We start from the raw sequence: 18,372 nt of genomic DNA, 5'->3' as shown, positions 1-18,372 counted from the left end.
GCCAGCTTGCGTAATGTGCACTGAATGAGTGATGTAATGATTGTTCATGAATAGGCTTTAAGACACTGCAAAGGTTTGCAACGATGTTTTTGTTTTTCCTCTCTCCTCGCTTTGCCGAATTACCACCGGATCAAGTTCATTTGTGCCATTTTGAAGCCTTTTATTTAATTGCAGTGTTTTTTTCATTTATACTGTTTAAATAAAGAGATAAAATGTAAACACTCAATTACCTGCAATAAGTTTCTTTTGGTCTGTGAGCCTTTTACTACTCAAGTCTTTTTTGCTTAGATTAGACAGTCCAAAATACTCTCAGGATCTCATGTCACCTCCAAGTACTCAAGTGATCAACAGCTTCTAGTTGGGCAGTACCAGGCTATCTGCTCTCATTGGTCCAATTTTGAAAAAAGAAAACAAATATGGCAGCCTAAGCAGCCGTTGAGTCCGTTAAGACCGCTGACAGTTAGGGGTGTTTTTCTTTTCTTTTTTTTTTTTTTTTTTTAATGCCATGTTGTGGAGTTTTTCATATGCAACCGTTAGGCCAGTGCAAGCCTCCAACGGTATAAGTTGCACAGTGATGCTGCTGTGTCTGGCTCCGGCTCCCCTGTGTGGTTTTAGGCAGTGGCCCAACCCTTCCAGATTCGGCCCCGCGTCATGACTGCCTTTAGCTCACCCTCTCTCCTCACACCACCGGGAACAATGGAGGCTTTTCACACGGGAAGCACTCACTCTCGCCTCTTTCTCGTTCTGTGCATCACGACAGGGTGGAGTCACTTCCTGGGTGGGCCCAACGTTTACACAAATCCTTACAGACCTAAGCCTATTTCATGTAAAAACAAATAACAGTCCTATCATGAAGTTGATGAGTATGTTAGTCACATTTATCCCATTTATTTTGCCTCCCAGTTAATTACAAACATGCACATAAAAATAGGTGCAGAAGCTTGCCAGATCTTTGTGTGGACCATCGTGTTTGTGTCTGGTGTGTTTTTGTACACTGCTTGTGTACAATGTGTGTGTGTGTTATTTTAGAGAAGGAAGAAACATTTCTGCTCCACTTCGAATGATGTCATTAGTTTATCTTAAATTGAGTAGAAGAATGTGTTTTTTTCCTCATGGGTTTGAGGGAGTCACATGGGAGTAAGCGATGTGTCTTTGCAGTTTTAGTACACACACACGGGGTATACGCATTATCTGTACACTGACTACTATCAGGTATGTCCAAGTATTGTTTGTCCCTTGAGAAGAGATACAGTTATACATAGTGCAATAACAGAGTCAGAAGAGAACATGGTTCTGTATGTCTTTTACTGAAGCACATAGGGCCATTGAGTGTGTGTGTGGGGGGGTCATGATGAAAATATCATCCTGCTGGCTCATAAGCTTTGAGTGCCGGAGACAGCTGGGTCACAGGCTTGGAGGAGGTGGACGAGGGTCACAATTTTGTGTGGCAGGGACAGCGGTGGGCCGGTGTGAGTGGTTGGTGTCAGCCGATGGAGGATACAAGGAGCGTGTAAGAGGAGGAGGAGGAGGATGGATGGTGCATGTTTGGTATGCAGGGGAGTGCGGGTACAGTGTCTGCGCATATGGCGTGTTACTTTATAGGGGTCAGGGTGCATCCCTAAATATGTGAGCAGAAGAGAGAGAAGGCAGTTATTTTGTAGGGTGTGTCTGTTTGTTTTTTGTTGGATGAGTGCAGGGGTTCTCAATTATTTTCTGTCATGCCCCCCCCCCCCCCCCCCCCCCCCCCAAGGTACAGACAAGAGCCAAACTGCATATTGAGTACTATAGATTTGTACATCTTGGTAGGTCTGCGTTAAAATGAAAGTTAATTTCAGCTAGTTATTTCGAACATGAAGCCCTCCAACAACGTTGCATCATTTGATATACATGCTGTCATCATGCATTAACACGTTGCAGTATCTTGCCGTAGTTTTATTAAAAACAAAACACTACTGAAACTTCTTTTGTTCTATTTCATCACTGTTCAACAAACTTTTGGACAGATACTGCTTAACATGATTGTTTAACTTTTCCTTTAATTTGGTATGAAATGAAAAAGACTTAACCCGCAGCCATCCTGAATGGACAAAAAAGTGAAACTCAAATTAATTATTATTAATTATTAAATTGAATTTAAATTACATCAGTTCAAAAGGGAATGATGCCAATATCAGAGTAGAATAAAAGATATGTAGAAATATAGAATTCTGTTCAATATTTCAAGTTAATTAACATAAGTGTGCAGGCGTAGGGCGTACATGGCTTGTCTGAAGGGGTATGTGACTGTAAAGACTTACAGCGCCACAAGCCATGCAACAAATGACTGTGTTATTGCGCCATCGACTGGTAAAAAAGTATACTACAATAAGAGCTACAATTATTCAAAGTTTATAATAATTCAATAAACTTGTAAATACGTATGTATTAATCTAAGCTATATACAACAATTCAATATTGTATCTGCCGAAAACAACTTGTCTTGCTAGGTTTATTTGCCTGTACACCAACAAACTTGTGTCTCATTGGTTCAGATTTGCCACATTTGTTCCTCTGCCAATCAGAAGACGCATTGCTCGCTGGTCCATTAAAGAGCACACAGCTGTTTACAACATGCACCAGAGGGATATAAGATTGTTGTACGACAATGACGTTGGAAACTAAAGTACGTAGTATTGACGTACAGCAACGAACTGTTTTGTAAGTACTTACAAAACTGGAACCGGAAGTATTTACTGTCGTGTCTTAGTTATAGTAGCTGGTAGTAGCCGGGGTGTGTGGGTTAAGATTGGTGTTAGCTAAGCACAGATAAAACGTTCATAGCCCTACGCAGGTGCAAAATCGTTAGCTGATCGTCATAACCGTGTTGAATATTCATTGTAGTTGTTTGTAAAGACCTTGTATGTGAATTATTGTCCTACAATTTTAAAGGAGTTATAATAAACGATCTGTATGCTACCGAGCTGTAAATGCGACGTGTCTGGTGAGCAGCTAGCAATGGTGCAATGACAGGCAGCGTCATCAAGACAGGTGAGGCAGATGAACTTAAATTTACACCACAGCAAATCCGTTTAAGAATTATCCGACTAATGCATCATGTTCAATACAACCGGGCGCAAAATGTTTAAAATAAATCTTGAAGTGTTGATGTGCTTTGAAAATGTACCTCAATAGAGGCCTTTGTCTCTGGAATTGGGTATATTTCTTACTTTTAGCACGTAAATAAAAGTAGTTAGGCGTTGGGTAACCTTTGCCTTGCTGCTGCTTGAACCGGAAAGCAATGTTTAGTTTTTTTTTTAATAATTTAAGTACCTTATATTTTAAGATAAAGTCCTGTTTGGCCTGACATTTTTATTATCCTACACATAAATTACACATCCTCATACAAAGTTTTGTATGATTATTTTGATCACAGTCATGCTTTTTAAAAATCATTACAATGACTGTGGCATGATATCATTACAATTACACAAAAATATTTGTGTCCGGCACCGTTTTATGTGTTTGGAATGTACTGTTAAGCGTTGATAAACGGCATGTTTTCCAAGTATTAAAACATGGCTCATGATGACAAAAACAGCATAATAATGATGATGATGTCGGTTACTAAATAAGTTGAAGTTGTCTTTGTAATGATGTATAAAGAGGCTCATGGGATATTTTTAAATGTTTGATCTCTTCCAACAGAAATCAAAGTATGTTTCCATCTTCATGTAAGGCATGCCTTTCTCTCTGCATTGACTGTTAAAATGGTAAGTTGAACAAACCATTTACTTTTAGTTTTGGGACATCTTTGCCAAACTTTCAAGACCCACAGAATATTGAGGAACATAAACATTGAAACTATGTAAATTAACTTTAGACTCTTGTCATTCATCAGAAAAAAAGTTTGTGTCTAGCCTTTTTGGGTCTTCATAAATGGGCAGCAGAACATAGGGTGGGTTAAGCGAAAAGACCTGATTTTGGCCAAAAAACTGAGAAAAAGTTCCTTGTTTGGTGTTATGACGCTGGCCAAACACCAAACATAGGCACCGGAATTTTAAAAGATTTGGAATTTCAGAGCCGGTTCCCACGATGCTTGATGCCCAACCCAACTATGATTCCATATCATGTTTATGCAAATATCAACTGATATCGGTCGGACGACAGTATGAGACGTGCATGTCAAGATTCCTCTCAGAAAAAAATTTAGTGCCTCCCTACTTTTGGAAAAAAAAGCTTTCCTAGAGCATATTTTGGGGTGTTTTCTGCACACTCCAGACTCTTGTTTACTCTCTGACTGGAAGATTAAATAACTGCTTTCATTTTGCCTTTGATGCAACTGAAGTTAGCTCAGCGTGTTTGAAAAAGATTCTTTTATTTTTCAAGTTGCTGAGCCTCCTCTGAAGTCTTCTGTTGGCTCCCAGGGGAGGCGTACCTCACACTTTGAAAAAGCCAGGACTCGGAGGTGACTGACATGAAAAGGTATCATCAAAAGTAGAAAATGTTAATCGTATATATCAGTGTTGTCCAAACTTTTTCACCGTGTGCCACATATGGACAAGTCAAAGGATTCCGGGACCATTTTGATACTTGTTTTATTTTATAAAAAGATTAGAACACTATAAATTAGAAAATTAAGCGTTAAGGGTTAACTCTTTAGTTTTTGTACTCTACTTTGAACGGCTTAACAGTTTTTTTTAGATTGACAACTGTTTTTATGTATTATTAGGTGTGACGCCTGTTACAGACCTACCAAAAGAGAACTGGATACACACTTCGCATAAGATGGAACAAAATCCTGAATTTGGAGATAGTGACCACATACAGAAAGATGACGACGACGTTGGTATTTCTACTGGCTTGCCTCATTACACAGATGATGATGACCACGATACTCATGATCGTAGCAGAGGTTGGGAGTCTTTACCCTGTCAGAAGCACAAGCAGTGTTTTCCCAGCCAACGAGTCTTGGAAGGACATGCGCCTATCTGCAATTTGGTGAAGAATGTGGCACACAAGAAGAACAAAACCTCCTGCAGTTCAGATTTAGATGAACAACAGCACAAGAATGGGCCGCCTTCAGGTTCAGTAAGCTTAGCCTCCCCGCTTGAAAGCAGTAATACGTCTGTGTTGTTTGCCGAATGTAACACGTTTCCACCGGATGCAGAAGAAAACAATGAACTTGAAGAGGAAAGTCTGCAACAGGTATTCATTGCAACATCAAAGCATGGAGCTGAAATTGATGTGGAGAATAAAGGGGAATGCACTGGACAGTACATGCTAGATGTTTCCGGCAGTATCTCAGAGAACCTCAGCTTTTACTTTGATGGGAAAATAGTGTCAACGAGTACAATCAGTGGCTGTGAAACAGCTGATGCTCATTCTGCATGTACGAGTTTGGTTGGACTAGATACCCTCGTTCTCGATCCCTCCCAATTTAACCTAGGCTTAAATATTGATTCATTTATGGGCAGTCAAGCATTACAGGGTCTAGCGCCAGCCAAGAGAAGAACTGCAACACCACATCTGTTACCCCAAATTCAAACAGAGCTGGAGTCCGAGGAGGTTGTGTCGTCATCCACATCACTTGTGACGTCGTTAATAGAGAATTTACTTCCTCAAAATGCAGAATCCACAGTTGCTTGCTCGAAAAGATCCGCTGTGTTTCTTTCCCCAAAGTTGAAGCAACTACTCGAGATGCAGGACAACTTCAATCCCGCACTTGCCCAACTTCTAGATGGCCAAACACCTTGTCCTGTCTCTCCTGGTGTAGCAGGAAAGTTTAAAAGGAGGACTGTAACGCCACAAAATTCACCTCAGCACGATGTAACATCTGATGAGGAAACAGCAATGCCAGATGGAGATGGCAGTGATGCTGTTACTTTATGGCAGATGGACACCCAGTGCAGCTCTGTGAATGAACAGACCAATACATCACAAATTGTTGAGGAACCACAAGTGATTCCCGTTTTGACAGAGAGCTGGCCTCCTGTGTCTGTCAACAACTGTAGTCAGCAACCACTGGATCTCTCCAATACAATGAAGAGAAATGAACGTGAGGCTTCAGCTAATACTGCATTAGATTTAAGTTTGCAGAAAAGGAGCCTTGATGAACCTGAACTGATGTCAAATTTACTTACTTCAGAGAGAAATCCAAACTCGTGGATGGAGGAGGATAATGCTGTGAGTGAAGAGCAGAACTTAAGCCTTGAAAACCCTGAAACGCCTCTAGTGACAGACTTCACCCTTGTCGCTGGCCCAAGCATGATGGACCCTGTTGCAGAGGGACTCGTTTATGGACTTGGTCTCCCCCCTTGTTCTCTGAATTCTGAACCCACCACTCTTGCACCTCTTGGTTTCCCACCAGCGTCCCCATGCACAATAGCATTTGGACCCCCAACTTCACATGCCATACTACCGACTGCTTCTTCTTTAATCACGGTTTTGGCACCACCACTACCTATTCCTAGCCCCTCAAGCCAGACAATCCAAGTACTGGCTCCAAATATATCACCTGAGCCCCTGGTACTCTGCACAGAAAATTCAGTTAACGCTACAAAGTGTGACTTGACTTCTGCGCTCGCAGCTACAAACGCTACAAACCTTCCTGGACTTTCACAACCACTTGACAACTCTCTTAATCTACCTGGTCACATGTTTCTCACCGATCATATTGCCTTCAATTCTCCTATAAATGAAGGCAGCCCAGTGCCAGAGATAGCTTTCACGCCCACTGTAACATTAAACGATCCCCTCAGCAACTCGTACAATATCACAAGTAACGCTGTGCTGATAGAGTGCACAATATCCCTTGAAACCCCAATGAATGTCCCTTCAACTGTTAGCATGCAGGAAAACACAGAAACACCAGGATCCACACACATGCTTGTTAATCACATAGAACAGCAACATATTTCATTGCCCAACACTGCAACTGCAGACCCCACCATTATAATGTCCTCTATTGAAGAATCGCTATCTGTGTCCTCTACCACTTCGGTGGTACCAGATTTTCCTGCAGAACCTGACTCAAATCCTGACACAGAACAAGTCCTTGAACCAAAGCCTCCAAATGCAAAAGAAGAGGAACGTGCTGACATCACTGATTCGGCAGTGGAAACCTTGGCTGACATCTCAAACAATGATGAGAAGATGGTAGACCTGCCATGCAAATCACTAACTGAGCAGCAGACTTTCACCAAGAACTTCATCTGCAATGTGTGCAACCAGTTGTTCCACTCGATGAAAGAACTTAGTCATCATGTCGGTGACCATGCTGACGAATGGCCTTATAAATGTGAGTTCTGCGTTCTGCTCTTTGACAAGCCCTCAGCTCTGCTAGACCATCGATCAAGCCTGCATGGCGTTGACAAGACTTACGTTTGCAGTGCATGCACTAAAGATTTTGTTTACCTTTGCAATCTGAAACAGCATCAGGAGGAATTGCATCCAGCTCAACAATGTTCGTTCACCGAAGAAGAAAAGGGAAAAATAAGACCTCAGAATTACAACTATACAAAAGTCATCACAGAGCCTCCAGTGTCTCATGAGTCCGAGGAACCCAACAAACGGTTCAAAAAGGAAGAGAATGATGATCTGGCTACTGAAGAATTATTTACAACAAATAAAATCATGGCCCTAGAAGGTGGCAAGCTCAAAGGGCCTGACGTTCGTTTTGGCATTAATCAGCATTATCCCAGCTTCAAGCCTCCGCCCTTTCCATACCATAATAGGTCACCTGCTGGCTCACTGGCCTCAGCCACAAACTTCACCACCCACAACATCCCACAAAGCTTCAGTACAGCTATTCGTTGCACAAAGTGTGGTAAAAGCTTTGATAATATGCCTGAGCTGCACAAACACATCCTGGCCTGTGCAAACGCCAGTGATAAGAGGCGGTACACACCCAAAAAGAATCCCATCCCTCTCCGCCACTTTGCAAAAAGCCAAAATGGAGTACTATCCACAACTAATTCAGCAAATGAACTTAACGCTTCAAATGGAGCCAGCCAGTCCAACAGGTCCCCCGCAGAAGTCAAAGTGAAGTTGAAATTATTGAACAAGAAGAAGAGAAAATTCGTGGAAAGGGTCATGCCTCAGAGGAACAAGTCCACGTCCTCATCCTCTTCACCCGTGCATGAAGATGTCTTTGTTTGCCCTCACTGCAGCAGGGAGTTCACAATGCGCCGCAGCCGAACCAAGCACATGGCCGTCTGCCCCCGAAAACCCAAAGAAGTGAGAGCAAGAAAAGAGGGAGGGGTATCCCTAACTAAGGAAAACGATGGCCGACTTCATCGAGTAGCCCCCCATGTTGAGCAACAGCAAGAAGGGTCATCTCACCGTAGGACGAGACTCCAGACATCAGGGCCACCTCAAAGGCCTGTCATCCCCCCGGCACCGACAAGCTTCTCCAGCAAGAGGATGAAAACCGACACACCCGCACCAAACAATGAGATGTCCACTTTGAACGAACTTCCCTTGGTTCGCTCTTTTAATCCTCCTCTGCGGCAGTACACGCGAGTGCATCATGGCGTCAAAGGGATTCCTGTTAAAATAACTTTAGTGAAACAACAACCCAACCTGCAGAGGGACAGTTCACCTTCTACTCAGAGCCAAGAGGAGGCAACTTCTGGTGGCACCTCTGACCAAAGTGCTACAGCTTGAAGACCTTTCAACAGGGCTGCCAGGTAATCTTCATTCCTTTTGATGTAGATTTAGGAATTGTTAATGGCTAAATAACAGTGGGTCCGTTGGTACTGTGCTTGGTCTTATCCTTCCGTCCTGTCCCTCGGTGTGCAGCACTATCTGCCACGCTCATTGCTGGTCCAGCAACTTTACATTAAATGATAGGTCGCTTCTGTAAATACTGTTTGTGCAAGTTTATGGTTTTTAATATGTCCTTGTGCGTGAGCAAGCAGTTTTCATTAGCTATGAAATGTCAGTAATATCTCTACCAGTAATGATGTCATGCTCCATCTTCTTTCTACGCATGCAGCAAAGCCTAAGAAGAATCATCACTAGCAGATCCTGTAGGGATGTGACATTCTGTATGAAACACTGAGATGAATAAACCTTTTGTCAACAACTTCTGTGTCTTTTTAGGTCGATGCACACCCTTGCCGACTGCTCACCCCGCTATGGCTCAAAGGACTTTATACTTGACAAGAAATTACTGAAAATGATGACTGAAAAGAAAAAACATGACACAGTTGAACTTCTTCTGCAAGTGGATGTGAGTATCTTGAAACTCTTGTTTGGAATTGGGCACAATCCTCCAATTCGTCAACTTTCCATCAACCGACTGTATTTTGCACTTTGAAGTTAATCTGACTGCTGCGTGTTGAAGAAACGGGAGGCACTGAATCTGAAAGGCTTCAGTCATTTCTCGCTTGGGTTACTCAGTGACGTCAGCATGGATTTGCACTACTTTTCCCTTATCGCTCATGTGCTGCCTTTTTGGGTTTAAATTCTATACTGCATGCTGTGCGCGCTCATACTACTGTGTTAATATGTGTAGAGGATATTGTGGCACATTGCTCTGACGGAGTAGAGACATTTATGTGTCATTAAAAATGTATGACATTAATTGTAGCATCAAAATCAAGGCTAAGCAAAGTGTTTTATTGGATGATTTAATTTAGGGGGTTACCCAAATTTGTTAATTTGTTTTTTAGAGGTGATAATTGAAAATAAATTTGTGCAGTTGTGGAGCTGTCACAGAAATGTGCAAAATGTGGGGAAAAAAACAGCTCCTGTCGTTATATGGTGTTTGTGTTTGTAAATGTAAGTATTTATCAACTGTAGAATTACAAGCACTTCATCTAAGCTGTCTGTAATACTTTGTTGTTAATTATGGACATTCATTTGTAATGTGAATCCCAGAATGGAAATGTAAGCTTAATTTAGGGGTAATGCTGGATATCCCTGAAACCTGAAAATGACTGTTGACAGTTGTAACTGAAATGCATTGTCTCTATATATTCATTAGCTCCTAGTTTATACAGGGTAATTATATCTGTAAAATTGATTTAACTTGAATTTTTGCCTCTTTGCTGTAACTCTCCTTCAGAAAGGAGTATTTTGGATGTGCAGGGTGTTTTGGGGAAACTGTTATTTAACTGAACATTTGTGTAGCATTTCAATCTGAAAATCATGTTTATTTATTCATAATTGAAAGCCATGGAATGATTCTGAAGAAATCCTCTGTTTGATTTGCACTGTTTTTTTTTCCAAGAGCGTGGTCAAAATAAATGCAGAATGTTAGTGTTATTTATGTGTATGGGTTAATTTACGAGACAAAGGAACACAATTTAGCAACAAAGTGTTGCTAAATGTCTCGTTAGGGGTTCACTTCACATACAGTGCATCCGGAAAGTATTCACACCGCTTCACTTTTTCTACATTTTGTCATGTTACAGCCTCATTCCAAACTGTATTAAATTAATCTCTTACCTCAAAATTCTACACAAAATACTCCATTATGACAATGTGAAAAAAGTTTTTTTTTGACATGTTTTGAATTTATTAAAAATAGAAAACAAAAAATCACATTTACATAAGTATTCACAGCCTTTGCTTAATACTTTGTTGATCCACCTTTGGCAGCAATTACAGCCTCAAGTCTTTTTGAATATGATCCCACAAGTTTAGCACACCTATCTTTAGGCAGTTTTGCCCATTCTTCTTTGCAATAAGTCTCAAGCTCCATCAGGTTGGATGGGAGACGTCTGTGCACAGCCATTTTCAGATCTCTCCAGAGATGTTCGATCGGATTCAAGTCTGGACTCTGGCTGGGCCACTCCAGGACATTCACGGAGTGGTTCTGAAGCCAATCTTTTGAGATCTTGGCTGTGTGCTTCGGGTCGTTGACCTCAGGCTGGGGCGAAGGTTCATTTTTCAGCAGGACAAGAGCGCTCTGGAGCAGGTTTTCATCCAGGATATCTCTATATATTGCTGCATTCATTTTTCCTTCTATCCTGACTAGTCTGCCAGTTCCTGCTGCTGAAAAACATCCCCACAGCAAGATGCTGCCACCACCATGCTTCACTGTAGGGATGGTATTGGCCTGGTGATGAGCAGTGCCTGGTTTCCTCCAAACATGGCGCCTGGCATTCACACCAAAGAGTTCAATCTTTGTCTCATCAGAACAGAGAATTTTGTTTCTCATGGTCTGAGAGTCATTCAGGTGCTTTTTGGCAAATTCCAGACGGGCTGCCATGTTCCTTTTACTAAGGAGTGGCTTTCGTCTGGCCACTCTACCATACAGGCCTGATTGGTGGATTGCTGCAGAGATGGTTGTCCTTCTGGAAGGCTCTCCTCTCTCCACAGAGGAATGCTGGAGCTCTGACAGAGTGACCATCGGTGCCTTGGTCATCTCCCTGACTAAGGCCCTTCTTCCCCGATCGCTCAGTTTAGAAGGCCGGCCAGCTCTAGGAAGAGTCCTGGTGGTTCCAAACGTCTTCCATTTACGAATAATGGAGGCCACTGTGCTCATTGGGACCTTCAAAGCAGCAGAAATTTTTCTGTATCCTTCCCCAGATTTGTGCCTCAAGACAATCCTGTCTCACAGGTCTACATAGTTCTTTTGACTTCATGCTTGGTGTTTGTGCTCTGACATGCACAGTCAACTGTGGGACCTTATATAGACAGGTGTGTGCCTTTCCAAATCATGTCCAATCAACTGAATTTACTGTAGGTGGACTCCAATTAAGCTGTAGAAAGATCTCAAGGATGATCAGTGGAAAAAAGATGCACCTGAGCTCAATTTTGACCTTCATGGCAAAGGCTGTGAATACTTATGTAAATTTGATTTCTTAGTTTTCTATTTTTAATAAATTCAAAAAAAGTCAAAAAAAACATTTTCACATTGTCATAATGGAGTATTTTGTGTAGAATTTTGAGGTAAGAGATTAAATTAATACAATTTGGAATGAGGCTGTAACATGACAAAATGTGGAAAAAGTGAAGCGCTGTGAATACTTTCCGGATGCACTGTATGTCATAACCATTGCCATGATAGAATCAAACATTTAAGATTTAGCAACACCACTGCAAGCTCTCATGCCGTCCTGCAATATGTTCTTTGGAAAAATGATTCCAAAAGTCAAGTCAAATTTTAAACATTAAACATTGAACTGTCCTGCTTGCAGAAGCTACTAATTGTCAAGAACTAAAGACTGTTTACATTACCTTTCAACATTACCACTACACATTCCTTAGTTGCGCAAAGTAAGTTTGAAATATATATAAATTATATATGTAATATATATATATATATTTAAACATCATCTGAAACACTGAGCATCAGACCCAACCAAAAGCTAGCTTTGCCATCAGGACCTTGGCAGCACTTCTGGTGGCTGCAAGATTAGCCTATCCCAAGGCTCAGATACCTGCTGACACAAGTACCGTACCATGGAAGTGTTTGGCAGCGGAAGACGTAGGAGACGATCCTTGACCTTGATGCCCGAAGCATGACCACTCCATCTTTGTCGGAATTCCGTAGAAATCAGAGACATTTAAAGGCAACGAGAGGTTTTCATTTGATTGGTTAAGTTGCGCTAAACTCTCGCGCCTTTTCTCCCTCTTTGCCACTTGCGTCGGTGGGAGGGACAGAGGCATGGGTGCGATGGGGTGCGCTGGACTGCCCTGCTCACGAAAATTGCAAAGTTCGCTGGCCACACACCCTTGGTGCAGAGCAGGCGTGCCGCAGGGCAGGTGCGCTGTGTCTGGTCTATGCAATCAGAGCCTTATTTCCTCATCAGCCTGTTGATTGATTCATCACTGCTTAACTCCTAGCAGTAGGCTTTTGTATCATTCAGTCATGAAGAATGAGACTGATACTGAATGTCCCCGTGCCTCTCACAGCCCATTTGAGAAGTACTGTACTGGCATATAGTGAGAGAAACTGCAAGCATCAGTACTATGTGACTTTAGAACCGGTAACAGTCATGTCTACGCTCTATTATCCGGGGAGTCTGTCTACCCTGCTGCAATCATCTTCTCCCAACTATCTCGCTCTCTCTCTCGCTCACGCTCCCTCACTTTTCCTTCATGCTGTTTTTGCCTTGCTACACTGTCGCACAAATGAGCAAGACCACAGCTACACCCAGCAGCACAGATATCCATCCTGTCAGCTGGGCTGCAGCAACCATCAGACGTAGAGAGACACCAAGGCTGATCAGCAGTCAGCGAGCTGGGAAAGCAAAGCTGTGAGGAAAAGAAACAAAAAACGGGACACCACTGGGAACGCAAGGCAGAGACTCAGAGAAATTCGCAGTCAGAGAGCAAGGGAGGGAGTTGAGCTGCCAATACTTCCAATCTTCACACTGTGAAACTGACCCGCAGTTGCACTTTTTTTTCCACTGAGGACCAAGAAGGACCCTTTTTATTTTTGCATCCAGCAATGGAGGAGATGCTCACCTGCAGCCGGAACCCTTTCTCCCAAGTGTTTGGACGCCAGGGTCAGCTCATGCAAGCCAGTGAGTGTTTACAAAAGTTAATTAACCTTGATTATTTACAAATAATGCATCCTTTGCATGCACTGTTCTCTTCTATTGTGATTGTGTTGAGTAAACCAATATGTAGGATGATACCCGCTTTAATGCTCGTCAGAAAAAAGATATGGATTGATTGCTGTATGATTTTAGTATTACCTATATGTGCTTTTAAATGATCTTTCAGTGGATATTATAATGTACATTATTGCACATTATTTATATCTGTTACATGTGAATATGTTGAACATGAATATTAGTGCATATGAATATTATGCATATGTTCATGGTAGTAGACGGAGATGTTCCAGATTAATGTGCTCAAATTGATCATACCGGTCCAATAATGTGATATGTTGTCTCCCCCCATGACATTTAATATTCATGTCTGATGCAGCAGAAATAATCTCCCACTAAAACCTTTTATTGCCTTTATTATGTTGCGGTTTTCCAGCAGTGTTATTCAAGCGAAGGGCACGTATACATTCCAGTGGAAGCTAAAACCACCTGACTTCAAAATATACATATTTTTGAGTGTGAATCATAAAGCTTCACCCTGCTTCAAGCATCTTCAAGCATGACAGAACGGTGTCACATCCTGAGAGAGAGATTTTGCTTACACTTTTTTTAAGCTGACAATTTCATTTATTTTTCTTGTCATCTATAAATAATGGTTTTCTTATGGTTATCCAAAGTTAATAGTCTTTCATATTTTCACATCGGGTGTCATTTTCATGGAGGGCAGGAAAAGGTGAAGTGCATGATTGACTCTTATTATTCCCCAGGTATTTGCAAGCCACATGACAGGATGTGGCGGGGTCCATCTGGCCCCTGTGCATTAGGCGTGGGGCAAAAATTAATTGATGAATCGATGATTAATTAATCCAATTATTCGACAACTGTTTTGATACTCTATTAATTTTTCAACAAGCCTATGATTTCAATGTACGTCCCATTTTGTTGTTGGTGTGTCTTTGAATGTATTGTACTAAGCAGCCAGGACAGATGAATGTTGTCTAATGGTTTCCTAAACTTGATTTACAGCAAGCATTGCAACATGTTCTCATGAGAATTAAGGAAGTCGGGAAGTGGGGGGGGGGCAGGATGCTGGTCCACCTGGATTAAAATCTCTTTCCATCTCGTCTTAAGTGACTCCCCACTTGAATACACACAATCAACATGACAGATATACTGAAAACGCAATTTAGCCACTAAATACAATATTTCATCATTTTATTTTGTAGTTAGTGTCTATTATTGTTTGCTGGGATAGGCTCCAGCATACCCGCGACCCTAATGAGGATAAGTGGCATAGAAAATGAATGGACGGATTATTATTTTTGTTTAATTGATTTAATGCAGGCTGCACGGCGGTCGAGTGGTTAACGCGTTAGACCTCACAGCTAGGAGACCAGGGTTCAATCCCACCCTTGGCCATCTGTGGAGTTTGCATGTTCTCCCCGTGCATGCGTGGGTTTTCTCCGGGTACTCCGGTTTCCTCCCACATTCCAAAAACATAGCTAGGTTAATTGGCCACTCCAAATTGTCCATAGGTATGAATGTGGGTGTGAATGGTTGTTTGTCTATATGTGCCCTGTGATTGGCCAGGGTGTACCCCGCCTCTCGTCTGAAGACAGCTGGGATAGGCTCCAGCACCCTCCGCCACCCTCGTGAGGATAAGCGGTAGAAAATGAAAATGATTTAATGCAGCCCCAAATATATTCTTTTTTTTTTTTACTAATTACAGAGCATTATTTACTGCTACCAAATTCCTATTGTTGAAACTTTGTGCTCCCCTAGTGCTTGTTTACCCACTGAGCGCATTAAACCAAAATTCCATGCTATATGAATGAGAGCACGACATTATCATTGCATGTGTTGTTATGAAATGGAGTTCACCCTGGTCTAAGTCTAAGTTATCTATGCTCTTTGAAGCTTGTGCTGCTTGCCTGTGATTTGGGAGAAGGAAGCGAGAGGAGGTATGGAGCGAGAATAAGAGATGGGTACTATTTTTATAGCCGCACCAACAACCTTCCATAGTATGACACAGCTAGTGGAAGACTAATCCACAGTAGTGTTGGCTTGCAACATCTGAACAGTAATTATACTTGGATTTTTGTTATCTTTGGCTGTCACCCATCATTGGATCACAAGTCCCTTCTGCAGAGTCCCGCCTGAGGGAGAAATCCAGAGTGTTGCACGTAGCCACGTTGCTTGAATATTAACAACCTTTCGCTGGAACCCAAGCAGAAAAATGTTTCTCTGGCGCTTTTTTTTTTTTCAAGACTTGCAAGCACGTGGAACTGCCAGGTGCATAATCCTGCAACAATTCTCCCGCTCCCCGCTGACGCTGTGATCTGTTTTGTGCTCACTGTTGTGGTGTCAAAACTCCCCCCGGCACTTTTCACTCTGCCCCCATTTATCAGGAGAGTGTGACAGCTCGGCTTTCGTTTTTTTTTTTTTTTTAATAGTTAAAGTACTGAGGGAAGTTATTCTCTGACATTCCAAGATTTGTTTATTTGAGGTATGTCATGCAAAGACATAACAGAAATTTCGACACTGGCGTGTTTGCCTTTTAGAGAAAAAAAATGTAATTGATTGCCTGTTGTTGCTTTTCAAAATTATTATTACCTCGCGTGAAGACCTCAAATTGTATTGATTTACATGACTAATTATCCATAACCACAAAGCATTCACAACATTCACACAAAAGGCTGCTTCAATTTTCTTTTCTTTCACATGATCCATCTTAATACTTCCAATAATATTAGGAGTTGGTAAAACACTGGGGAGGTGGTGGACGTGTTCTGAAGCTTTAAAGTGAGACCATCAGCTGTATTTTAGTCTTTTCTTTGAAGGGATGAATTCCTTCTGGTCTTCCACATGCACGGATTCCTCCCACCATTCCTTAGCAGGCGAGCTCTCCTGCGGTGAGAGATGAGCTTCATGCTTCCCTTGTTGCTAATCACATGTTGCTAATCAACGTTTGGCCTGTGTAGTCAAGTCCTGGCACACAGCAAGGTAACTTACTTGTTTAGCTGTACAACATGGTCGTGTTTGTTTGCATCTCCGTCTCCCTAAGAGAAACTGGAACTGGAAATGGAACTACAGACATGAAAACAGTATCTTAACTTGATGTACATCCAATTGGATGTGCATTTACAAACAAACATGAATATTTGTTTTGCCCCCTCATCCTTGTGGTATCCCATAGAGAATACACTATGGGATACCGTATACACCACATACCGCTTGATATATATTTCATCCCAATACTGTATGATGATGGTGTTTATGTCCTTGCCCAGTCTTCTACAAAGAGAATAAATAACATTGCATCCCCTGTACTTCTCAACAAACTGCTAGTGGTGCTGTTTTTGCTACGGCTCTGTGGCAGTGGTTTGAATTATTGTGGCATAAGTCAGCTAATATTATCGTGACAGCATTGAAGTTTCACATAGCCTCGGAAGTCCACTTTTATATCGCTGGATCACTGTTTTTTAAATGTGCGTTTCCAAGGAAAAGAAAGCAGTGTATGTTTTTCATAAGAACATCATCATATTCCACTCACTGGTGGGCAAATTCCAGCAGGACAAGCAATCCTAAGCATGCAGCATATGTCTAGACCTGTTATTGATAGGTTGATTACAGATGAACACGGGTCATTCTTCTGCATCACAGAGCAACTCTTCTTCACGTAGGTCAGAAACCATGGTGATGCTGTTCGCCCACTCTTTGGCCCACAGCGGGATGCTGGACTTACTCCTGCAATAACCTTATTATATTTTTCATTCATTTTCTACCGCTTTTCCTCCCAAGGGTCACGGGGGGGCTGGAGCCTATCCCAGCTGAGCCTATCCCCTGGACTCGTGGCCAGCCAATCGCAGGGCACATATAGACAAACAACCATTCACACTCACATTAATACATATGGACAATTTGGAGTCGGCAATTAAGTTTTTGGAATGTGGGATGAAACCGGAGTACCCGGAGAAAACCCGCGCATGCACGAGGAGAACATGCAAACTCCACACAGAGATGCCCGTGGGTGGAATCGTACCCTGGTCTCCTAGCTGTGAGGTCTGCGTGCTAACCACTCAACCACCCCTTATTATATTTTTCTATTTTCTAAATCAATTTCTACTAAGGATGAGCCAGATACTCGTTATAGCGGTGCCGCATTCACATACACGGTGCAACCCAGTGGTGTCCCAATTAAAAGCGGCTCATGTTACGTTCGTCACACTGCCTCCACTATTAGGTTTTCTTCAGCTCCCGTCTATAGTACACAGACCGTATGCAGTACACAGACAGTGGTAACAGTAACCGATTGCATCAAACACACTGCCTGTCAAAAACCATATTGTGGATTTTGGTACCCTTCTCTCCAGCATTTTGCAATAGACCCCCCCCAGTACCCGATCCCACATTATTTCGATTATTTTGATTATTTTGATTTCTGGGTGGGTTTAACGGTAACCGGCAAAGGACCAATGAAGAAACTAGCAAGATCAAATTCAGCAGAACATGACCAGATTAGACATACATGTACTTATGCTATATTTGGGGGACAAATTATTTTGCATCTGGCTCCTTTGCAAAGCATCTGTAATCCTCACTAATCACGCCTTGATTGTAATTGTTCAACGTGTTTGCCATTTTGTGCCATTTTGTTCTGTCTTGATGGCTGTGTTTATCTTTGGCAGCAGGTGGACGATGCGTCAACGGCAGCGATGTTATGAGCCGTCTACCAAGCACGTCAATAGTCGTCTCTAATCCTTCGCTTTCCTGCGTCTAAATCCTTACTGGAGGCGTCTGTAGGCTCCCATCTAGACAATCCATCTGACTAAGCTGCGAGACCATTGATGACTGATAAAAGCTTAGAGTTGAATCCTAA

The 18,372-nt window shown here is 42.1% G+C and overlaps 2 protein-coding genes across 9 annotated transcripts in view; both read left to right on the top strand.

The window, feature by feature from the left end:
- Positions 1 to 2,568: 2,568 nt before the first annotated feature.
- On the top strand, positions 2,569 to 10,313 carry prdm2a (PR domain containing 2, with ZNF domain a). 4 transcript variants are annotated; one of them, XR_009131897.1, is made up of 6 exons: positions 2,569 to 2,697; positions 3,685 to 3,749; positions 4,366 to 4,461; positions 4,709 to 8,666; positions 9,082 to 9,211; positions 9,301 to 10,313. XR_009131897.1 is itself a non-coding variant. In XM_058085326.1 (6 exons), exon 5 carries the CDS (start codon positions 4,765 to 4,767, stop codon positions 8,641 to 8,643), a length of 3,879 nt encoding a protein of 1,292 aa, XP_057941309.1. In that variant the 5' UTR covers positions 2,650 to 2,697; positions 2,929 to 3,027; positions 3,685 to 3,749; positions 4,366 to 4,461; positions 4,709 to 4,764; the 3' UTR covers positions 8,644 to 8,666; positions 9,082 to 10,312. The 4 variants fall into 4 exon arrangements, 3 of the variants coding, with proteins under 3 accessions (XP_057941308.1, XP_057941310.1, XP_057941309.1); XM_058085326.1 differs by adding an exon at positions 2,929 to 3,027 and having other exon boundaries at positions 2,650 to 2,697; positions 9,082 to 10,312; XM_058085325.1 differs by having other exon boundaries at positions 9,082 to 10,312.
- A 1,996-nt stretch (positions 10,314 to 12,309) lies between these two features.
- The window catches only part of kazna (kazrin, periplakin interacting protein a), a 66,523-nt gene continuing 60,460 nt past the window's right edge, over positions 12,310 to 18,372 (top strand). The window contains exon 1 of one of the 5 annotated variants that reach the window (XM_058083300.1): positions 12,310 to 13,460. In XM_058083300.1, coding sequence (XP_057939283.1) covers positions 13,385 to 13,460 — 76 coding nt within the window. In that variant the 5' untranslated portion in view covers positions 12,310 to 13,384. The remainder of the gene's footprint in view (positions 13,461 to 18,372) is intronic. The other 4 variants (XM_058083302.1, XM_058083301.1, XM_058083303.1 and 1 more) reach the window with 4 other exon arrangements.

The sequence above is a fragment of the Doryrhamphus excisus genome, chromosome 10 (assembly GCF_030265055.1).
Source record: "Doryrhamphus excisus isolate RoL2022-K1 chromosome 10, RoL_Dexc_1.0, whole genome shotgun sequence".
Lineage (NCBI taxonomy): Eukaryota > Metazoa > Chordata > Actinopteri > Syngnathiformes > Syngnathidae > Doryrhamphus > Doryrhamphus excisus.
Note: the sequence above shows the minus strand (reverse complement) of the source record. Positions and strands in the feature narration are given on the sequence as shown.